Source organism: Aspergillus homomorphus (assembly GCF_003184865.1).
Source record: "Aspergillus homomorphus CBS 101889 unplaced genomic scaffold BO97scaffold_10, whole genome shotgun sequence".
Lineage (NCBI taxonomy): Eukaryota > Fungi > Ascomycota > Eurotiomycetes > Eurotiales > Aspergillaceae > Aspergillus > Aspergillus homomorphus.
Window position 1 is genome coordinate 405,301 of NW_020291896.1, and position 22,254 is coordinate 427,554.

Below are 22,254 nucleotides of genomic sequence, written 5' to 3' on the forward strand. Positions count from 1 at the left end.
GGTATTATAGAGATATATTCCCGCTTTGAAGTTCGAATAGAACTGCCAATGCCATTCAAGTAGGTGAATGTGCTCGGATTATGCAAAATAACATCTATACCCGCAAGCGTCACCACAACAGCCAAGCGCATTGCGAATCAACAGCGAATACAGGCCGTTGGAGTGATGACTGCACCGTTTAGAGGAAGTACACAACTCATTTCTTCCGACATCGCAACCAGCAATGCTATCTGCCTTGAGCCGCTCGAGTGCTAAGGCCATATGTTCTCCATGGCATCATCTTCCGCGTTCGCGTCGTCAGATGCTATCTCCCTGCTTATCCTTGCGCGGAAGTCTAAAAGTCAGATCATCTCAGCGTTGCGGTAGAGACTTTTTTGTCTGCGGGCTGAGTACCCTCAAGAAGACAAAGGCAGACTATGAAGACTTCTTCCGCTATACCAGTGGCCGCTGGCTATGGGATGAGGAGCAACAAATGAGAGCCAGATATAAGGTCTTTAATGTGGCTGAGCTTCAAAAAGCTGCTGCCAAAGCTCCGGGGTCCGACAGATGCGATTCTATGGCCAAGCTGGCGGAAGGTGGATACAATAAAGTATTTCGTCTTCAAATGAATGATGGGAAGATTGTTTTGGCTCGCATCCCAAATCCAAATGCTGGGCCACCTTTCTACACAATTGTCTCTGAAGTTGCCGCAGTGCAGCTTGTAAGTTAGCCAAACGACGATTCGTCCTGGTATTTACGAGGCTAATGCCCCAATATGCCCGGACTATTTTTCAGGTTCCTGTTCCCAAAGTGTATGATTGGAGTGCTACTGCAAACAATCCAGTTGGCTCTGAATATATCATAATGGAGGAGGTGGCAGGGACACAGCTTGACCAGGTCTGGAAAGAATTGACACCCGATTCAAAACTCGCTATCATGAAGGAAATCGTTTCGATTGAGCTTAGACTATCCTCAATATCTTTCTCGCAGTATGTGCCTCTGTTGTGTACTCTTGCTTGCGTGCCGAGGACTAACACGACAGCCAGATATGGGAGCATCTAACTTTGCCAACGACTCGGTTGAGGGCCCGGTCCTGGCAGAGATTACCAGTGATGTGCCCGCCGAGTTGAAGGAAGTAGTGGCCGAGAAATTCACCATTGGATCCTCTCTGACAGGGGTTTCTTGAATGGAGAGCGTTCACAAATGGACATTTCTCGCGGACCTTGTAAGAAACTATCCTGAGGATATAGACTGGTCCTCTGCTGACTGGTACCAGGGACAAACGCTGTGGACTATGCGCTGTCTCTGGGCCGTCGGAATTCCAAAGGATAGAGAAATTCGCAAAATTGAAAACAATCGAGGATGCTCCTAATGCCTCCACAGCCCAACGCAGTCCCGAAGCACACATTCAGTTTCTCAGGAAATTTCTTGATGTTGCCCCTTACCTTGTGGACGTCGACAAGCGCTTTCTTCGATCATTCGTATGGCATGGCGACCTCCATTCTTCGAACATCTTCGTTGATAATAACCGCATAGCATCAGTGATCGATTGGCAAAGCGTCTGGGCGGGCCCCCTTTTCCTCCAAGCCAAACCTTCTCCACTCTTGGACTATTCAGGTGAGATATTACTGAAGCGTCCCGCCAATTTCGACGATCTCGATGATGAGCGTAAAGCCGAGATCAAGCAGCAGATCTTCAAGTCAACTCTTCTCCAGCTCTACCTCATTGAAACCGAGGAGACCAACCCCGATCTGGCGGAAACTTTCCATCTTAATCATGGAAAAACGCGGCGCTTGCCACTGGAGTATGTCGGCGATACGTGGGATGATGATATTGTGTCTTTCCGGGAGGCACTCATCAACTTTGAAAGGTACTTTTCCATCCAAAGCCAGAGTAAGTTGGTGTCTAACTCGATCTAGACATTGGGCGGAATTGGGGATCAAGGGAGACTGCCCGATCCATTTTACTGATGCTGAGCTGAGGGATCATTTGCGGGATTCCGAGGGATGGAACGTGGTCCAGGATTTCTTCGAAAAGATCGACGGGCTTGTGCAGAGAGATGGCTGGACGAGCAATGAGACCTTTGATGAAGCGATTCGATTCTTTATTGACTTGAGGAAGACGGGTCTTGAGAACGCGAAAGGTGAGAAAAGAGAAAGGCTGGAAGAGGAGACGCGTTGGGCTGAATAATGATTGCGTACGGTTGGATTCCTTGTATGATATCCATTCAGTATGCTAAGATACTTGAATTTGAACCTGGCTCTCTTCCTGCGTCCAGATCTATATCTTTGTGCTCACCCCGCGCTGTGGACTGCTTAGTAACAGCAGAGGTGATTCCTTTTCCGCAGTTCCCGCAAGAATGCTGCTGGGCGGTGCTTCAGCTAGATAAAAGAAGCAAAGAAACTAGTACCAAGCCACGAGACATGCTTCCCCATGCATCGACCTACAGGTTACCCGTATTTTGGATCGACTGTGTTACCATTGTTGCTTGACCGTGTCACCGTCGGCAATGCGAAGATCCATGAAGCGGGGTAACTTGAGATAGACTCGCACAGCTAATCGTTCAGCATATTCGGTAGGTTTCATCCCCGCGACTCTAGTGATAATGAGATAATGAGAGAAGAGATAAGACGGTGAGAAACGAGGGGATTGATGGCTTGGATTAGTTGAATTAGTTCAATACCGGCAATGGCCATCGGAGAGCCCCAGCCACTAAGCCCAACCCAGTCTAGAGCCACATGCAAATTCTGGGTCTGATGACTCCATCGCCAACCAATTATTGGGGCACTTTTCCTCCAAGGGTTGCGGTATATCCCAACACAACTTTAAAAAGATTGTGGACCGACATCGGATCTGAGCAAGACATGGTTCATGGTTGGGAAGGGGGTGTGCATACTGCATATGCACGCGGGATTTGTTTCTTGTCACCAGATATTCCAATTCAAATCACTGTAAACCAAAACCAGTACTTCCGAACAGCAACAGATCCTTCTCCAAGCAGCAGGTGGAGCTTTTCCGGCTTCCTTCTTCCCTTCTTCCCCTCTTTTTGCGGAATACAATTTCAGTACAGTCATAAAGGTTAGAGCGCTTCAAGCCGTCGACTCATCCTTGACTGCCTCGTGTTCAATGGATCCGACGTGCGCCGTGCATGCTTAGCGCCGCTGGCTCCATTTCTCCCTCTATAAATTTTTATTGAACCCATCAGTTAAGAGCCTTCGCAATCCTTACTGAAGGCTGGTCACCAATTTCTTTCTTTCTTGCTTTGTTTTTCTGTTTTGGACGCGAAAAAGGTTTTCTCTTTATTGTTGCGATTATCTTGAAGAAAAGTTTTATATCTTTCTGTCCTTCAGTGACTCATTGGAAAAGAATTAGTCAGTTGCACACATATATCGTCTTGTGGTTACTATGGCCGTCCCTCATGTGGCAGACAATGCCACAGAGTCAACACCTCTGTTGAATGGATCACCTTCTCAGCCACCCTATACATCCCATGCCGCTAACCATGAGGCCGATTCAAGCTTATCGCCCTTCGCTCTCACCGTCGAAGATAGCTCTGCCTTGCTTGGTTTGACCAAAGTCGCCTCGATTCCGCAAGGGCCGGATATTGAGCCCAGCCTTGAAACGATCCCCCCAGCACCGGAAGATGATGTGAAATATGGCAATGATCCGGAAGCAGGTCAGAAGCGAGAAGCCGGAGACTATGCCTCTCGCTTCCTGAACGTCTCGCCAATGCGCTTTTGGCTGATCTTTGGTGGCGTCATGATGGGGTACATCATCGGATTCTTCGATTCCACCTTGATGGCGTCTAGCCACCCTGTGATCACCTCCCACTTCCATGCCTCAAATTCAGCATCCTGGCTTTCCACTGCATTCCTGTTGACTTCGACTGCTTTTCTGCCTCTGTTCGGCCGCATCTCGGACACTGTAGGAAGAAAGCCCGTGTACCTCTTTGCAATCGCAGTATTCTTCCTCACCACGGCATGGTGTGCCGCTGCCCAAAGCATGATGAGTTTCATCGCAGCCCGCGCGTTTTGCGGCATGGGCGCTGGCGGCGTCTTTTCCATGGGAATGATTCTCTCTAGTGATCTGGTACGCCTGGAGTATCGGGGAGTCTACCAGTCGTACATCAACCTCTGTCTTGGTCTCGGAGGCTGCCTTGGGCTTGCCTTTGGTGGCTATATATGTGACCAGGTAGGGTGGAGAGGCGCTTTCTTGGTACAGCTACCCTTCATCTTCGTCTACTTCATTGTAGCGGCTTGGACGGTGCCCGCCGACCTGGGTAAGAAACGGGCCAAGACGGAGCGTTTGACCTTTGTCGAGTTGCTAAAGAACATCGATCTCATGGGGTCATTCCTGTTAGTTTTGGCAGTCACTACCCTTATCATGGGGCTTAACCTAGGCGGCAATGTGTTCAGCTGGACTCATCCAATTGTCATTTCCTCCCTGGTCTCTTTCTTCGTCTTTGCGTTTTTATTCGTGCGCTACGAGCGTACTGTCGAGCGAGGAGTCATGCCGATTTCCCTTCTGCTGCAAGAGCCGCGTGCAAGCCTCATCTTCGGTAACTTTTTCGGGGCGATCTCGATTAATACTATGGTGTTCAATGCTCCTCTTTATTTTCAGGCAGTCAAACTAGCCTCGCCGACAGATTCCGGCCTTCGATTGCTCGCTTCTACGCTTGCCGTGACCGTTTCAAGTGTTTCGACCGGGTTCATTATCACGTGGACCAAGCGACTTAAGCCGACGGTGATAATTGGTGACATTTCCCTCCTTCTGGGAGGCATAGCGGCCGCGACCATGGGAGTTGGAACACCGGATGTGGTTGCCATGATTTGTGTTTCCTTGTCAAGTCTCGGCCAGGGATTCGCATTCCCTTCGCTGATGGTATCGGTTCTCGCGACTTCCGACCAGGAAGACCAGGCCGTGGCTACGACAACCCTGGGCTTGTGGAGGAACCTGGGATCCGTCATGGGGGTGGCCACCAGCAGCTGGATCTTCCAGAACAGTCTGCTGTATCAGCTCGACGAAAGGGTCACTGGTCCCAACAAGGAAGAGGTCATTTTGCTTGTGCGTAAATCTGTGCAAGCTATCGCACAGCTGGACCCCTTCAGCCAACACCAGGGTATGTGATTTTTACTCCAGCACTGATTTGAATGAGGTTGCTAACTGTTCTACAGTGATCGGGGCCTATGCTGCCGCACTTCGGGTGACTTTCTTTTCCGCCGCGGTATGGGCCGCACTCATGCTTTTGCTTCATTTCCGCGTTCGTCTACCGAGATTGGGAAACAAAGCATAAGCTGCTCCCCCCGATCTTGAAACAGTATGATCTATCGATGACAGGGCCTGCGAGAAACGATACTTCGCTGATGGCCGTAATGAGTAAAGTTGCAGCGTTGATGCTGTCAAAGGTTCATGACTCGAGGTTGCATATAGCGACTTGGCTTTAGCTGTGTGACCGACCCTATAGAGGGCTGAAATCTGTTAAAAGTATATGAAATATCGCGTAGGTACTAGAGTCCTAGGCTGAGAGAAATGTAATGATGTGGTTATAGAAGTGAAGTTTGTTTGCCCTGTTTGTGGTTCTCTGAGAGATCATTTTGTATGGAAAGGCTTCCGTTTGCGCTAGACTAACCGGGCTTAGCTCTCCACGGGCGGGCGGCAGGCAGAACTTCCATCTCCCCCGCAAATCTTTCGAGATCGCCGGCCACGCTCACTTCCAACCAATTGCTCAGAGCCTCAGACTTCCAGAGGCGCTGTATGACCTGCATTTCATTCGATGTTGGTATTCGCCAAGATCCCAGAACTCAATATACTCTACAAGTAACTCTGTCAGACTAACCTCTGGTTAATTAGATCAGCGTCCTCGATACGGTTTCCGATCCTCACCCCAGCGGCCGATGCACATGCATTCAACTTTCAGTATTTGGTCTTTTGTGAATCCTTCCATACAGCAGACGCTCGCCGGTCGTCCTCTTCCTTCTCAAGAACTACCGCTGCCACATGTGAATCTGGCGCGCGGATCAGGAATAGCCTTCACGGCGGCCGTCGATATTGTCACAATGCAGAGTCATCGTCTCTGGGGCTGAATTCGGGGCTTGTAGATGATCGCATTGGGATAACAGACTACCTACTGCCTAGCACAGGCAACACTCAATAAGACCAGCCCGCGATGGCCTCTACTGTCGACGACCATGTCTTGCCGACACTGGACCTCGACATCGCACTGGATTTGGCGGATCCCGGGACTGTGGTCGAGATTCCCGACCTTGACTTGGACGAGCAGAGCCCCCTGTTAGCGACCGAAGTCACTACTCAAGGAACTACACCCACCCCATCGGATGAAGGCGCGGCCTCGACCCCGACCAGTGTTTCCTTAAACACGCCTCGGTCGATCAGCAGACGGAAAGGCAAGGTTACAACGAAGCCCAGGCGAGTCAGGACTGGTTGCTTGACGTGTCGCGAACGGCATCTGAAGTGCGATGAGGCTTTGCACCAATGTCAGAACTGTCGCAAGTCGGGCAGGATCTGCAGGCGTGGTATTCGCTTGAACTTTATAGACACGCAGACGGCGACGCCTCCGCACTGTGTGGTGCGTCTGCAAGGGAACCGAGTCACCTTTCGGGATGAATCCCGGATCATAGCGTCGGAATATGTGGGTGGGTTTGAGAGGTACCCTCCGCTTGTCGCAGAGGAACCCGAGAAACAAGGCACGACGGGGTCGTTGAACTCGAATACGCCGATCACGTCCAAAGACACCTACATGCAAGGTTTCGGGAACGCCCAGTCCGACAACATCGGCGCATCGCTCACCAGTCTTTCGCACCATGTTCCATTGTTCCCCGACCCCAACACCTCGTATGCTCCCTTCCGGTCGACGGGGCATGGTCATATCAACTCGACCAACCATACTTGTCTCAATAATCCAGAGGAGGTTTTTCTTCTGCAGGTGTTTGTCGATGAGGTTGGGCTGTGGATGGACTCTATGGATGCGGTCAAACATGTGAGTTGAGAACCGTGCTTTGTGCATTTTGTACGCGGCTAACCTGGGCAGTTCACTAATGTATTACCATTCCACGCGTTGGAGGAGCCAATGCTCTTCAAGGCTATTTTGGCTTGTGGTGCGCGGCATCTGTTCCATGTGAATACGTCGTACGGAGAGGAAAAGGCTGCACTGTTCCATGACGAGGCTTCTCAGTATCTGCTACGCTCGTTGCAGGATCCGGATCGCGACTCTGCGTTGTGTGCAACTACAGCCATTCTCTTGAATATCTACGAGCTGATGTCGGGCCGACCCATCCAGGGCATGAGCCATATCGCCGGAGCGAGGGCTTTGATCAAAGAATGCAATTGGGACGCGAAGACACCCGGTCTGGGTGGCGCATGTTTCTGGTTAAATGTTAGTATGGAGCTGATCAGCTGTCTGCATTTTAACTGGGCGCTCTCCTGGAATCCAGACTCTTGGGGTGTTGAACTAGATCTGGACCAGGCCCAGCCGAGTGTGGCCGGTAACGAGGAGGCGTGGACCCACAAGATGGTCTTCATCTGCGCCAAGGTTGCGAATTTCCGGTCGTTGCTGGGCCAAGGCCAGGGCGTGGACGATCCAATCAGTGACACACGGGTGAGCCAGCGATACCAGGAATGGTGCACCTACAACGAATGGTGCGATCAGTGGGCTCGGGCTGTGCCACGCTCTATGATGCCAGTGGGCTATCTGCATTCCTGGCAGACGAACTCGAAGTCTGTGTTTCCAGAGATATGGTGAGTCTGTGCTTGTTATCTTGCTCGGCGCTTGGGTCGTTCTAACTAATCGGAAAGGCTCATCAAACGTTCCACAATCGTGGCTCAACTTCTGTACCACACCACTCGCATCCTGCTGACCAAGACGAACCCTCTTGAATCTGAGTTCAGTGCGGAGATGCAGACTGTCCAGCAGGGTCACGCACGAGATATCTGCGGGATTGTCGCGCACTCTAAGGATCGGTGAGTAGTTCTAGTCTTCAAGGTGATTATCGTTGCTATCAGCTAACTGCTAGTAGGGGTGTTGCCAGCCTGTCCATCCGTTTTCTGGCCATCGCAGCCGGATGCCTGGTCACGCGAGAAGCGCAGCACGAGGTCTTCGAGATCCTTGACAACATCATCAAGGAGACCGGGTGGAGAGCGGAGAACGTCAAGACCGAGTTGCAAGCCGCCTGGGGCTGGAGTAGTCACCACGGCCCGCCCATGGCAACCTCGGAAGACATCGTGGCGATGTTCGGCAATGACCAGCCCTTGCGTCCTAGCCATATTGCGCCCCATTTGAAGATGTCAGGGGGTGTCAACCCGCTCATGGCGTCGGCGGATTTCTCGATGGAGAACCATCCGTACCAGGATCATTATGTTGCGCCGCACCGCTCGTTTGGCGAGTATCCGTATGGTGGGATTTAGCTTAGCGTTTGGCTGCATGATATCTAGCGAGATTTGATGTTATTTGATGTGTATTATGTATGATAGGCTTCTGTTGAATATTAGAAGTGTAGTGTATGTACTTTTTATCATGGATGTTCTCCTTGATGCTATTTATGGCATTGCCTAGGCCAGAGCCAGTCTGACTGTACCAGATCCATAGGCTGTAATTGTTCACTTTATCCTTATGCATACTCCTGGTGTTAAGCTCAGTCCGTCACTCCAAGTCCAGTGCAAGAGCTGCGAATCGGCCCGCTGTCGGGAACCGCCAAGACCCGCCCCGGCTTTGGTGATATCCGCAGGAGTCCTAAATTGAACATCCGAGCCCGAACCTACTTCTTCACTACTACTTACATACTAGTCCATACACTCATTTTACACACCCAGCAACACCTCACACTCACTCACCCCCAACTCACCTCATAAACCTGATCTTATCTAACCAAACTAAAACCCCATGATGAACCCCCAATCCCAACCCCCACCCCAAGAACAACCCCAACTCCAAAAACCAGCAACACCAACCTACATCCTCCGCGGCCACGCCACCCCAATCCACAGTCTAAACCTCTACCACCAAAACCGCCGCCTCCTCTCCGGCGACGCAGCCGGGTATCTGATTGTCTGGGACGTAGGCACCAAGCGCCCCGCCGCGGCATGGAAAGCGCACGACGGCGCGATCCTCGAAGCTACTGCTTTCTTTTTTCCCGGTGGTACTGGTGATGGGGTTGATGCTGGGGGGAGGACAGTGGTTTATTCGTGAGTTTACTTTTTCCTCTTTTTTTAATTTGGATGCGGGGGTGATTTTCCCAGCTTAAGCTTAGGATGGCTTTGCTGGGCTGGGATTTGCTGGAAGGGCCTTGCTGACTGACTTTCGTACAGGCATGGAAGGGACCACAAGCTTTGCGTCTGGGTGTTTTCGGTGCTTGATGAGAGGGATGGAGGGCTGGGAAGGGTTCTTCCTGTTGATCTTTTGGCTGACCAGGGGATCAGTATAGGGAGGCAGCCGTGGCTTTTGCATTCGTTGTCGGTTAATGCGTTGAACTTTTGTGCGTTCTCTATGGCTTTTCTTTCTTCTGCTTCTGGGTCTGGGTCTGTGTTAAGGGTGGAGGGGGAGGGGAGCGGTGCTAGTCCCACTGCTGCTGCCACTGCTGCGGCCACTGCAGATGGAACTGCGGAGGCTCATGCTCCAGCTGCACCTCCATCCCCCCCCGTCCTCCTCGCCGTCCCCAACGCCCTCAACTCCGGCGCCATCGACCTCTTCCACCTCCCAAGCGAGACCCGCGTCTCCACCATCCCCGCAGACCCCGACGTGCAGACCGGCATGGTCATGGCTCTCCGGTTACTAGTGCGCGCCGACGCTATCTACGTTCTCTCTGCCTTCGAAGACGGCCGCGTGATGGTCTTCCGGTGTATGAAGCCCTGTCTACCGGGGCAGGGTAGCGGGGCGAAGTCGCAGTGGCACTGGGAGAAGCTGTACGCCTGTCGTGCGCACTCGCAGCCCGTGCTGGCGCTGGATCTTGCCCCGTCGGCTGGCTGTTTCTTTTCGTCTGCGGCGGATGCGAGTATTGTTAAGCATCCTTTGGGATCTTTAGGGTCAGGCCTGGTGACCCAGCCTCTTAAAACCGTTAATACTAAACATGCGGGTCAGCAAGGGTTGAGGGTCAGGGCTGATGGGAAGATTCTGGCCACGGCTGGTTGGGATTCCCGCGTGCGGGTTTATTCGTGTAAGACGCTTAAGGAGCTTGCGGTGTTGCGGTGGCATAAGGAGGGGTGTTATGCTGTTGCTTTTGCGGAGGTTCAGGGTCAGGTTCCATTGGACGGGGGTCGTGCTGGGGGAAGTAGGCAAGGGGATGCACCAGGGGAAGATGAGATTAGGGAAGAAGATCGCTCCCTCGCCGCTGTTCAGCGTCTACGAGACCTCAAGGTACAACAGACTCATTGGGTGGCTGCTGGGTCCAAGGATGGGAAAATTTCTTTGTGGGATATCTATTGAGGGTCGGTCCAGCTCAAGGCTGTGTGGGTGAGCTTCGACAAATCACGGATTATGTACATGCTTTTCTGCTCTATCTCTCTCGACGACACTACGCGATGTTGAACTCGTTCGCCCCGGCCATATGCTCCTTCATCTTGGCCCGCATCTTCTGCGCCGCCAACGATACAGCCGTGGCAGGACGATCGCCATCGTCATCGCCCGCCTTGCGCTTCTGCCCGCCTGCTGCGTTGGTGCGCGCGGCCTTGAAGTCCTTCTTGGCGTCGCTGCTGCTCTGCCGCAGCCCCGGCACATTGATCTTGCTGGGCCGATCGCGCAGCGCGAAGCTCTTAGCCAGATGGCCCAGGTGCAGCTCCTTGATGTTGAACATGTGGCGCTCGCTGGCGATGTGCGTCGCGTACGCGCGGATGTGCGACTGGTACGCCCGCCGCGCCATCTCCAGGTACTGCGGGTTGTCGACCGCCCATCGCTCGACGTCCATCTGCCAGTCCGTCGTCTTCACCTCCCAATCCTTGCTCTGCGACTGCACATTTCCCCCGAACCCGCGCTTCAGGATGTCGTCCGCGTTCAGCCGCGTCAGCGCCTTGCCGCCGTCGCGGTACCCGCGCTTGAGGATGTCGACGTACTGCTCCTCGCACCCGGGCATCAGGAACAGCAGCGCGCGCCCGTCGCGGCCTAGACGCGCCGTTCGCCCGATTCTGTGCAGGTGGTCCTCTGCGCTGAACGCGGGGTCGTATTCCACCACTAGGTCCACGTTCGGCAGGTCGAGACCACGCGACGCCACGTCCGTACAGATCAGCACTGACGCCTCCCGGTTGCGCGCGAACGCCCCCAGTGTCGCTGTGCGCACGTGCTGCGGCAGCGAGCCGTGCAGTCGGTGCAGCATCACTGGGTTGGTCGGGTTCGAGAACGCGGTGGCCAGCGCCACGGTGCCGTGCTCGTTGGCCGCCTTACTATTCTTCTTCTCCTTGGGCTCGTCTTCGCCGTCTTCATCGCTCGAGTCGGAGCCGGAGTCGTCCGAGTCCGTTTCCTTCTTTTTGTCGGCTTCTTCCTCCGCCTTGAGCTTCCGCGTGAAGAGCTCGAAGTGGAAGTCCACCGAGTCGGCGCACGAGACGAACACGATCGCCTTCATCACTGAGCCCTTCCGCATAAAGGTCCGCCTCATGAGCGCCGTCAGCGAGACCAGACGCAGCTTGGCGGCGACAATCGCATAGGATTGCTTGAGCTGCGCCGGGACCCGGAATGCGTCGTCCTCGTCCTTGTTCTTCTTGGCCTCGGGGTCCTCGTCGGCAGGGTCCGCCTGGACATGGATCGCATCCTTCAGACTGATCTCGCCCAGCTTCTGGACGTTCATCTTCAATGTCGCCGAACACAGGATTGTCGTGCGCTTGGCCGGCACGCCCGGGATGCGACTGGGGCGCTGCCGCGCATCCAGCTTCTGAATGATGCCCTGCAATTCCTTCTCGAACCCCAGCTCCATCAAGCGATCGCCCTCGTCCAGAACCAACCACCGCACATTACTCACGTCCAGCGCCTGCGTGTTCTCCAGATGATCCGCCAACCGACCAGGCGTCGCCACCAGGATATTCAGCCCCTTCCGCAGCCGCGCCTTCTCGGACTTCTTCTTCTCTCCACCAATCACCGTGCCCGCCACGATCCAGTGCGCACACCGCAGCAACCCCTCCAGCACGACCGCAATCTGCTTGCACAGCTCGCGAGTTGGCGCCAGAACAATGGCAAACAGTCCGCTGTCGCGGTGCACGATCGGCTCCCCGGACGCGCTCTTCCCCACCACCGTCCCATCCTGCTGCGCCGACGCCCGCGACAGCGTCATCAACCGCTGCACCAGCGGCAGCAGGTATGCCATCGTCTTACCGGACCCCGTCTCCGCCTGGATGAACGCATCGCTCTCCTCCTTCAGCAGCTGCGAGATCGACGCCTTCTGAATCGCCGTCGGCGCCTTGACCCCCAGCTTCGTCAACAGATGCGCCGCCAAACTCTCCGACAACCCCAAGTTCGTGAACGTATCCAACCCATCAATCAGCGGCGCATTCGTCGGCTTAGCATCCACATCCTCGCCCTCTCCATCTTTTGTAGCGGGCTCCTCCGCCGTCTGCGGCAGCGGGTTCTTTGAGAAAAGCGACGATACAAACGGCCGCGCCGACTGGTTCTGTTGGTTCTGGGAGTGATTGTGCGAGGAAGATGAAGGGGTGGAGTGGTCGTCCGTCCGTTGGCGCTTGACCGGCCGGCTGGACGATACCGCTATCCGGTTCGGATTCCGCGTCGCGTTCTCGTTCTCTTCCCTAGGTGCGTTCGGGTCGCGGGGTGTCTTGCGCGAGGCTGCGATCTTCCGGGCGCTGAGTCGGTCCCGCCATGTCCCGCCTTTTACTTTTGTCGTCGTCGGCTTCAGGACCGTGTCGCCTCCTAGGCTGAAGTTTAGGAGGAGGCCGTCGTCGGCCATTTTGATCGAGTTATCTGGTACTTTGAGGCTAGAGGAGGGGAATAAAGGGAATGAAGGAAATGGAGGGTAAAGAGTTGTCTTGTTTGGTGTGACGGAGATGTTGGTTGCGCGTCGTTCCAGTTCCAGACCTGGATTTTTTTCTTCCCCTCTGGGTTACGGGCAGGCGGTCGGGCGGTCGGATTGCGGAGAGTCCAGTTGGGTTTTTTTTCTCGGCCCGTCTGCGCTTCCGAGCCCTCTTGATGTGCCCTATTTTCCTTCTGGGTTGCTTACAGAGATTCATGGGTTGGGGGAAAGGGGAGCATTGCATTGAGCATGTGATATATGTAGTCTACATTTTATTCAACAGTTTATCGACATCCGGGTATAAACATTGTAGCTCCTGCGCCACCAAAAGTCACAAAAGTCTACTCTCGCGGCGGGAAAATTAGGTTATCGATCAGTCGCACAGGCACCTTGCCTTCGCCCAGCCCGCAGTCCTCGCCGGGCGTCGACTCCTCCAGCGGGGCCATCTTGATCGCACCGCTCAGAATCGCGCCACGGCGCGGGTCGACGGTATCGAGCTCGTCCAGGGTATCCGGATCCGCCAGCGAGATGTAATCGACCTCGAACAGGGCGCGCTCCGCCGGGCCCAAACCCTGCTGCTCAGCCAGCACCCGTTGCGTGACGCGATTCGCCGCATCGAGTATCTCACCCCGCCGCAACGAGCCCGCAGCGTACTTCTCCTCCGCAGCCTTGAGCGCACGGAAAAGCACAAGCCCAACGCCGCGGCGACGAGCACCGAGATAGACATTCCGGGAGCTCATCGCCAGACCGTCCTGCTCGCGCACAGTCGGCCCGATCTTGATCTCAGTCGGCACGTGGAAATCCGCCACCATGCGCCGCACAACGACCGTCTGCTGCACGTCCTTCTGGCCAAAATACGCGCGGTCCGCGCCCACGATATTGAACAGCTTCATGCACACCGTCGCCACCCCGCGGAAGAACACCGGCCGCGCCGCCCCCTCCAGCTTCCGGGCGATGGGCGTGATCGTCACGAACGACCCGTCGCCGTCCTCTGCGGACGACGGCGGAAGCGTCGGGTACATCGTTTGCGCGGTCGGCGCGAGCACCGCTGTGATTTTTCCACGTGGGTTTTCGTTTGGGGTCTGGGTTTGCTGTGTGGCTAGTTCGGCATTCAGCGCCTCCAGTTGCGCCACGTCGCTGTCCCATGTCCGTGGGTAGCTCGATAGGTCCTCGTTTACCCCGAATTGCGTCGGGTTCACGAAGATGCTCACGATCACGTCCGTGTTTTCGGCGGCCGCTTGGCGGATTAGGGAGAGGTGGCCTTCGTGTAGTGCCCCCATTGTCGGCACGAGGCCTACTGTGCGGTTTGAGAGAAGGAGCTCTCGTCGCAGAGTGCGGAGGGGTGGTACGTCGCGGATGACTTGGAAGGAGTGTGCTTTCGTATTCGGGGTGGAGGATGCCATGGCGGCGGTTTTGAGGAGGGTTGCGGTTTCTGTTGTTTTGAGGGTGGTTAGAATGGTTGAGTACGGAACTGGTGATTGATGGATAGGAAAGGGGGTAGGATCGAGCAACGTACGTGAAAATTGCCGTCGCCAGGTGAACATGGTGTGAGTGTTGGGTGTCTGGTAGGTGGTTTTCTTGAGGTCGGTTGGCCGCGGCGAAATGCTTCTTCTTCTTCTTCTGTGTCCCCGCTGTGGAGCAGCTGCCTACTCACTCACAAAGTATAGTGACTGTGAGTGGCCAACAGAAAGAGGTGATGTTGACAGCAAGAACAGCACTTCAACCATGTGGAAAAGATCGCATGGATGCTCTGCGGTCCATCCCGGAACCATGGCATGATGAAATTGAGGGGTGGAGAGAGGATTAGTTGAGCGTGCTCATCACTGCTGCGTTGTGTTCAGTCCAACCAAGATGGTAACAGTACGGTTTTAGTTACAGTACCGCTGCAACTTTCACGTGAGCAACCTGGTTCAATCTGGTCTGGTCTCACCAGCAAATCATCCGAGGTATTCTGGGGAAATACCGGGGAGATCTTCCCTTTCCCTTTCTCTCCTCTCCTCTCCTCCTCAACTGTTACTCCAATTTCCCCTCTCGGTCTCAGAGAGCTTCCTCTCTCTCTCTTTCTCTCTCTCTCCGATCATGGCCCTGCCTGCCTATCCACTTCCCCTCACCTGATCATGTTTTACTCCTGATACTTCATTGAATGGTTCAATTGCTGAGCTCTATTCTAATCTACCATAACTAAACAACCGTCTCCCCGCAAACACCATCATCCACCCTTCTATCCAACGACATGCCCTCCGACAACCCCCCAGTCGGGGAATCCGCCCCGGACCTCGAGATCGTAGGCAATAAGCTGACCATCCACCCAAGCGGCGTGACAGGCGGACCCGAACCGCAAGACGACCAGATCCCCGAGCGCAACCTGGTCCGCCACATGGCGCGCTTCCGCGAGAACCCCTTCGACTTCCTCCGCGAAGTCAGCCTCTACATGTCCGGCACCGGCTGGCGCGCCTACGACGACGTCATCGGCCAGCCCATCTTCTACCCGGGCTTCTCCGACCGCATGAAGGCCCGCATCCTCGCCAGCCCGCTCCTGCAGGGGAAAGTGAAGGAATTGGCTGAGCTTAGACTTGCCGTCGAGGAGAAGGAGGGGCTTCTGGATGTGAATCCCGGGCCTGTGGAGGCTAAGAAGGTGCATCGGCGGAGTGAGATTGAGAGTCATCTCAAGGAGGTCGTTGACTCCATGCTGGATAATATGATTTGCAAGATGGATAGTAAGCGGTTTATTCGGGGCGCGTATTATGTGGCCACGCAGTTGTTGACTAGGGCTTATCATCAGGGTATGTACCCGGCTTGGGTTTTTTTGGTGGTGCTTTGGGGGTGGTCTTCGTTGACTCGGTTTAGGCATTCATGTATCGAGCGAAGAAGTCCTGCGATTGAGGTCCGTTGCTGAGGAGGCTGCTCGGAAGAAAAGGTCGATTGTTTTCCTGCCGTGTCATAAGTCCCATGTGGACTATGTTTCGCTTCAGTTGATCTGTTATCGTTTGGGCATTGGTTTGCCCGTCGTGGTGGCTGGCGATAACCTCAATTTCCCCGTCGTGGGCCCGTTCTTGCAGCATGCAGGTAGGACGGATGATCGCCCCTTCTATTTGGGGTGTGCTGACGGATTTAGGCGCCATGTGGATTCGCAGGAGTTTTGGCAATGATCCCCTCTACAATACCGTCGTGCAGGCGTACATCGACACGCTACTACAGCAGGGATTCAACTTTGAGTGTTTCATTGAAGGTGGCCGCTCACGCACGGGAAAGCTCTTGTCGCCGAAGTTTGGCATCCTCAGCTTTATCTTGGATAGTGTCTTGTCGGGTCGCGTGGAGGACACCATCATCTGTCCTGTCAGCACGCAGTATGACAAAGTCCTTGAGACTGAGTATGGCACGCATGTCCCGATTCCGTGGTCGTCTCTGCTAATAACTTCTGTAGGTCCTACATCAGCGAGCTGCTGGGTCAGCCGAAACGGAAAGAAAACCTAGCCGACTTCCTTTCATCGTCGTCGGTTCTTTCTCTAAAGCTAGGTCGGGTAGACGTGCGCTTCCACGAGCCATGGAGCCTGCGAGAATTCATCACTCAGCAGTTGACACGGCTGCCTGACCAGATCGGGGAGATTGGAGGCCAGAAGCTGAGTAATGTGGAGAGGGGCCGCATCCTGAGGTCACTGGGGTACCGGGTGTTGTCCGATATCAACAATGTGTCCGTGATGATGCCGACCGCCCTAGTGGGAACGGTACTGCTCACCCTTCGTGGCCGTGGTGTGGGCAAAGGAGAGCTGGTCAGACGAGTTGAATGGCTCTGTGAACGGGTCAAGGCGAAAGGAGGCCGCGTTGCCCACTTCTACAGATACCCCACTGAGGTCGTTGTCGACCGCGCTCTGGAGGTCCTGGGACCCCAGATTGTGGGCAAGGTAACGGGACTTGTCGAGCCGACGTACTACGCCGTAGACCGCTTCCAACTCTCCTTCTACCGCAATATGACGATTCATCTCTTTATCACCGAAGCCCTGGTATCGGCGGCCATGTACACGAGAATCAAGCAAGGCGGCGGGCCGTCCTACCAGCGGATGTCATTCACCGATCTGATGAACCAGGTATCCTTCCTCTCGCAGGTACGCTGACCCCGTTCGCTCAGCCCCAATTCTAGACATCCGCTAACTGTACCAGCTCTTCCGCGGCGAGTTCATCTTTCCTCCCGAAGGTCTAACCACCAACCTGGAGAAAACACTCCTGGGATTCGAAAAAGACAATGTGATCACCGTCAGCCGGGATCCGTCCTCCGGCAAACCGCTCACCGTCGAACTCAGCGAGGCGGAGCGCCAATGCGGCCGCGAGAACTACGACTTCTACTGCTTCCTCATCTGGCCCTTCATCGAAGCGTCTTGGTTAGGGTCCGTCTCGCTTCTGGGACTGACCCCCCCTTTGGACTTCCCGAAGGATGTCTGGATCGATCTAAGCAAAGCGCAAGACAACGCCCAACTCGTAAGTCTTTCCACTGCCCTAAGGCACGCACACCACCAAACCCACCACTAACCTACATCTCACCAAATCCAGCTGGGCAAAACTCTCTACCACCAAGGCGACCTCTCCTACTTCGAAGCCGTCAACAAAGAGACCCTCAAGAACTCCTACCAACGCTTCGCAGAAGAAGGCATCATTCACATCGCCAAGAGCAAAGAATCCAAGGCCTCGTCCGTGCGCCTCGCCCCGGAATGGACCCCCGAACGTGACCCAGCGACAGGCAAGGTGCTTCCGCGCGGCCGTCTGTGGGATTTTACGGAGTTGATTGCGCAGTCTAGACGTGAGGGGTGAGTTTCCCCCCTCTTTTTCCAGATTAAACAAATCTATGGCCGTAGCTTATGGGAGCTAACCACGAAAAAAAAAAACCAGCAAAAACCGCCGCGACGGCGCAACAGTCTCCTCGCGCGTCATGCGCATGTCCGACCTCGTAGGCCGCAAGTTGTTCGAGGACGCGGCCGGGCCGACGCCCGCTGAGGAGGTGGATTTTTCTGTGCAGCAGGTGCGCCGGAAGGCGATTGCGCCGACGGCGAAGTTGTGAGGCTGCATTTCAAGGACCTCGCAGCTGGACAGATGCTGCATGATGCTGGATATACACATTATAATGACTATGTTGGACATACCAGGTTCTATACCCCTGAGATCTCTTTGTATTTTGTTGGGCGAAGCAATAATCAATTCAAACACATTGCATCAATGCTCAGTCTCCTGTTAACGCACAGCCCATCACGCCTTGACTTTGTATGTCCTCCGGAACTTCTCATCCACATAGTCTAGATAGTAGGTGCCCGGAAGGAGGGACTCGATATCCCCCTTGGGCGTATAGTTCCGTTGTTGATACGCCCGCGCACGCTGATGGCACATCTCATCCCACAGCTCCGGGGTAGCGGGCACGCGCGCCTCCAGCCGCCGCTTGAGATCCAACTTTTCCGCCATCGCAGTGGTGTCCCCGCGCACCACCAGAGTGAACATGGTACTCGCCAGCCCGCTACCGTAGCTGAACATGCCGATCCGCTTCCCCTGGAGGTCCGCACTGGGCACGGTGCCCAGCAGACTCACCAGCCCGGAGTACAGACTGGCCGTGTACATATTCCCGCACTGCGTGGGAACCAGCAGGCCGGGCTGCACGCACCGCTCGAAGCGCGCCCTCGCGCGGGCTATAAGCTCCTTCTCGAGGGCCTTATTCGCGAGAGTGGCCCCGTCGTCGCGCTCAAGGCCAGCAGCCAGCGCCAACAGCTCGGCAGGCACAGCATCGGCGCCGAGAAGATCGTTCCAGAGAAGCCGGCCGTAGGCCTTTGCGACGAGCTTGCAATTCGGGGCATGGAAGAGGAAGTAGTCGAAGGAGTCGATGCCAATGCCAGCGCCTCGTTCCGAATTGTGACCGTTCACCTCCCCCTCCTCTCCCTCCCTTCGAACCTTCACCTCCATCTTCCGCACCCACCGCCGATAACACCCATCCACCGCCTCCAAATAGCACCTCTGCGACAAATGCCCCTCCACCACGGGTCCCTCGCGCGCATGATCCGCCTTCCAGAAATCATACACATGGCGCATGTACGAAGCGCGCGGCGCCCCGGCCTCCACCACCACCGCCGCATCCGGCCCAACCAGCATCGCCACGCACCCTGCTCCCCCTGTTGGTCGTGCCGCGGTGTCTGCGGTATCGTACGCCGCGATATCCCCGCACACCACCACCGCGTCCCGCCCGTCCCACGCTGAGGACTCGATCCATGCTACCGCGTTGAGCAGCGCCGCGGTCCCGCCGTAGCATGCGTTGTATGTGTCCACGCCTTCGAGGTCGGGGTTCTCTGGGTAGAAGAGCTGGGTGAGGACTGTTTTCGTGGATTTTGAGCGGTCTATCAACGATTCGGTCCCGACGGAGAGGTGGCCAATGCTTTTTGCGGGGATTGAGTGTTTGGTTAGGAGGGCGGAGAGCGTTGTGAGGGATAGGCTGTTTATATCTTGTTACTGTTAGTCTTTGGGGTATCAATTGGTGTTGTTCTGGGGAGGGGGATGGGGGGTAGGTACCCTCGCGGTCGTCGCAGAAGCTCATGTTTGTTTGGCCCAGGCCGATGGTGTGTTTTCCTTTGCTGGCGCCGAGGTAGCCCTCTAGGTCTCCTTGCGGGACATACTATTCTTGTTAGCTGCGCTTGAGTGTATTGTTTTATCTCTGGGTATAGAGGGTAGGGATGCCAGGGAGTTGAAAGAAAGGGGGGTCCGGGGGTTCTCCCCCGGAAATTGTCATATCTTGTTTGTTATGAAGGGTAGGTTGCCAGGAAGCTGAAAGAAAAGGGGGGTCCGGGGGTTCTCCCCCGGGACGTTATATCTTGTTATAGAAGGTATGTCTCTTCTGGTAAAGAGGGTAGGTATGCCAGGAAGCTGAAAGAAAAGGGGGGTCCGGGGGTTCTCCCCCGGGACGTTACAATATATCTCTGGTGCAAAGGTGGGTGCAGGGGGAGGGTTGCTCACGCGGCTGGGGAAGTAGATCTCGATGGCCTTGATGCCGACGTTGGCGGGACGCGTCATGTTGGCTGATATTGGGATGTGTGAAGAGACGGTGAGATGATGGTTGAGGGGATTGCTCTGGAGCTGTGCAGGATATGCTGTCACAGAGAGTGTTGTTTACTGGGAGTATTTATACCGCTGCTTGAAGGAGTGGTTGGAGGGCTAGGCGACAGTGCTCCCGGCTACGGTGTATATCAGAGCATACCGGCATGAGCTGGCTCGGACTACCGGGATTGCCGTTCGCGGCTGGCGTGTGTTAGCACTCACTTAGTGATTACTGAGGGGCTCTTTAGTAGCTGATGAGCTGGTTCGTGTTTTGTGGTTGGTGGTTGGTGGTTGCTGATGGGTAGCTGGATGAGACACTGGCAGAGTGGTGCTCAGCCCGGCATATCTACACTCTCAGACCAGACTTTGACGTCCCGGGGGAGAACCCCCGGACCCCCCTTTTTTTCAGCTTCCTGGTATATCTACACTCTTAGTCCAGTCAATCAACGTATCTAGAGAAGAACTTACTGTCGATGTGCAGACAGACAAGGTCCGTACTATCTGTGTATAGAGCTATCGGCATGCAAGCTCTAGTCCAAGCGGCATCGTTGGGCTTCGACGTTGGGATAGTAGAATTCGAAAAACGTGGCTGCTCAGGCATGATCTGACAGTCTGTTCGAGATAAGCATATTCTCTTGATATTGGCTAGTGGTGGAAAACCGGGTGGTGAAGCGAGCGGTGTCCTGAGTGAGAGCCGGATGTCGCAGGCTCGGTTCAGATATACTCAGCACGCCCCACTCGACCTCACTATTGACCAGACTCCAACCCAGCAGCAACAGTGGACAGAACAAGATGTCCTGAACAGATATCCCGACGAATCTGGTAGCGAGCGCGGTCCGCGCTATGACAGGCCAGAGCTTCGCAGCACCCATGGTTCCTGGTGCTCGAGTCTCTTGACGTCAGCATTCAAGGCCAAAGTCAACCTCATTCCCTAGATAAAGACTGACTGTCCGCATTGTGACAGAAATCCGAACTGCTATCCACGCATCTACACCAGCCAGATACAACTGACTACATCCTCATACGAATCAAGCACCTTATCGAGAACAACAATGTGGCGTAACAGACTCATCCGCCCACTCCCCCCCTGCCCACCTCTACAACACACCAAACCTTACCTCTCCCTCTTCCTCACCCGCTCTCCACACATCAACGCCAACCCTAACAGCCTACCCCCAAATCACCCCCGCCAGCGCCACCCGGAATCCGAGCTAGACCGCCACCTCCTCAACCCGTGGACGACGGAGAACTCGCGGTCCGGCACCGACGACGAGGCAGCGCACCACCCGTGGTCCTTCGACCCCCAGATCACCGACCCGAGCCTCGAGGTGCAGGCCGCCGAGGCCGAGTGCGCGCTGGACACCGCCCTCGACGAACCCCTGTACGTCAGCCCCGGCAACATCGAGGTCAGTCGCTTCCTGGACCCAATGGCCGGCGGGGCCGCCCATAACGCCGTCAAACCCGGCTGCAGTGGCATGGGCTGGACCCGGAAGGGCCATGTCTTCCGCGTCCGCGACGTGCCTGGCGATCATCGGTTCGAGAGGTATGAGCGGGTGCTGCGCGAGATTCGGGAGAAGGGTTCTCAGCGGAAGGCGCAGGGCGGTGCCACTGCTGGTCGTGGTGGGACTATGGCTGAGTGGATGGTTGAGGAGGTGAGCGTGAAGGGTGATGATCGTGGTGGTGGTGGTGGTGGTGGGAGGGCTGGGAAGTGAGGGAGGACACACTTTTTGGCAAGATGGGAAATTGTACTACGTTAAGTATCTATTTGTCATTTGGTTGATTGGGGAGTATGGTGTTGATATTGCATTGTATTGTTGTGGATGTGGACTTTCTTGGTGTGGTGTGGAGTGTAGGAATTGAAGTACTTCGTATAATTGTATTGGTATGACTGCTACATGTTGCACCAGAACAACAAGTACGGCTTGGGATACGAGTCAACCAGCTAACCCAAAAGTCATATTGCGATGCCGATCCCACTAAGAATATATTGAGTGTATTCTAGACCGCCAAAAAGGAAAAGATACCGGCGGAACGCCACGCGATCTTCATCCATTACGTCAGTGCGCGATCCGGCTGGTTGACGGGTTCCCCCTTGGCATTCTCCCCATCTTCACCCCGGCAGACCGTCATGGTCAAGCGATTCTTGTCGGCGATTCATGTCCAGGATTTAGCTGGACTTAGAGTCAGGACTAAGGAAAATGTCTTGAGGAGGTTAATTTTCTCCACAGTCAGGAGAAGAAAGCAGTCCAGGCCTCAGATG

At 54.9% G+C, this 22,254-nt stretch overlaps 9 protein-coding genes across 9 annotated transcripts; 6 read left to right on the top strand and 3 right to left on the bottom strand.

Moving 5' to 3' along the window:
• Positions 1-223: 223 nt before the first annotated feature.
• Positions 224-2,169, top strand: BO97DRAFT_469356 (aminoglycoside phosphotransferase family protein; the record flags this gene model as incomplete). Its single annotated transcript, XM_025699830.1, has 6 exons — positions 224-340; positions 404-700; positions 775-985; positions 1,026-1,156; positions 1,314-1,849; positions 1,899-2,169. 6 exons carry the CDS (start codon positions 224-226, stop codon positions 2,167-2,169), a joined length of 1,563 nt encoding a protein of 520 aa, XP_025553232.1.
• A 1,044-nt stretch (positions 2,170-3,213) lies between these two features.
• Positions 3,214-5,311, top strand: BO97DRAFT_365822 (putative MFS multidrug transporter). Its single transcript, XM_025692591.1, has 2 exons — positions 3,214-5,098; positions 5,154-5,311. The coding sequence occupies exons 1-2, from the start codon at positions 3,385-3,387 to the stop codon at positions 5,270-5,272; spliced, it is 1,833 nt and encodes a 610-aa protein (XP_025553233.1). The 5' UTR covers positions 3,214-3,384; the 3' UTR covers positions 5,273-5,311.
• Positions 5,312-5,697: 386 nt separating this feature from the next.
• On the top strand, positions 5,698-8,449 carry BO97DRAFT_476841 (Zn(II)2Cys6 transcription factor). The gene is made up of 5 exons (XM_025700507.1): positions 5,698-5,754; positions 5,830-6,976; positions 7,028-7,734; positions 7,792-7,956; positions 8,013-8,449. The coding sequence occupies exons 2-5, from the start codon at positions 6,146-6,148 to the stop codon at positions 8,398-8,400; spliced, it is 2,091 nt and encodes a 696-aa protein (XP_025553234.1). The 5' UTR covers positions 5,698-5,754; positions 5,830-6,145; the 3' UTR covers positions 8,401-8,449.
• A 429-nt stretch (positions 8,450-8,878) lies between these two features.
• BO97DRAFT_341288 (WD40 repeat domain-containing protein) lies at positions 8,879-10,414 on the top strand (the record flags this gene model as incomplete). The annotated part of the gene is made up of 2 exons (XM_025691631.1): positions 8,879-9,177; positions 9,301-10,414. The coding sequence occupies 2 exons, from the start codon at positions 8,879-8,881 to the stop codon at positions 10,412-10,414; spliced, it is 1,413 nt and encodes a 470-aa protein (XP_025553235.1).
• Positions 10,399-13,013, bottom strand: dbp7 (putative ATP-dependent RNA helicase). Its single transcript, XM_025694972.1, has one exon. The coding sequence runs from the start codon at positions 12,870-12,872 to the stop codon at positions 10,503-10,505; it is 2,370 nt and encodes a 789-aa protein (XP_025553236.1). The 5' UTR covers positions 12,873-13,013; the 3' UTR covers positions 10,399-10,502.
• A 173-nt stretch (positions 13,014-13,186) lies between these two features.
• Positions 13,187-14,720, bottom strand: BO97DRAFT_476844 (pantoate--beta-alanine ligase PAN6). Its single transcript, XM_025700508.1, has 2 exons — positions 14,452-14,720; positions 13,187-14,367 (listed from the first exon to the last, which is right to left on the bottom strand). The coding sequence occupies exons 1-2, from the start codon at positions 14,477-14,479 to the stop codon at positions 13,277-13,279; spliced, it is 1,119 nt and encodes a 372-aa protein (XP_025553237.1). The 5' UTR covers positions 14,480-14,720; the 3' UTR covers positions 13,187-13,276.
• Positions 14,721-14,953: 233 nt separating this feature from the next.
• BO97DRAFT_469362 (lysophospholipid acyltransferase family protein) lies at positions 14,954-18,077 on the top strand. The gene is made up of 7 exons (XM_025699831.1): positions 14,954-15,718; positions 15,783-16,001; positions 16,051-16,306; positions 16,360-17,038; positions 17,094-17,408; positions 17,481-17,734; positions 17,817-18,077. The coding sequence occupies exons 1-7, from the start codon at positions 15,169-15,171 to the stop codon at positions 17,983-17,985; spliced, it is 2,442 nt and encodes an 813-aa protein (XP_025553238.1). The 5' UTR covers positions 14,954-15,168; the 3' UTR covers positions 17,986-18,077.
• Positions 18,078-18,170: 93 nt separating this feature from the next.
• On the bottom strand, positions 18,171-19,970 carry BO97DRAFT_341626 (hydroxymethylglutaryl-CoA synthase; the record flags this gene model as incomplete). The annotated part of the gene is made up of 3 exons (XM_025691646.1): positions 18,171-19,405; positions 19,473-19,575; positions 19,914-19,970. 3 exons carry the CDS (start codon positions 19,968-19,970, stop codon positions 18,171-18,173), a joined length of 1,395 nt encoding a protein of 464 aa, XP_025553239.1.
• A 1,076-nt stretch (positions 19,971-21,046) lies between these two features.
• Positions 21,047-21,738, top strand: BO97DRAFT_476847 (uncharacterized protein; the record flags this gene model as incomplete). The annotated part of the gene is made up of 1 exon (XM_025700509.1): positions 21,047-21,738. One exon carries the CDS (start codon positions 21,047-21,049, stop codon positions 21,704-21,706), a length of 660 nt encoding a protein of 219 aa, XP_025553240.1. The 3' UTR covers positions 21,707-21,738.
• Positions 21,739-22,254: the final 516 nt, after the last annotated feature.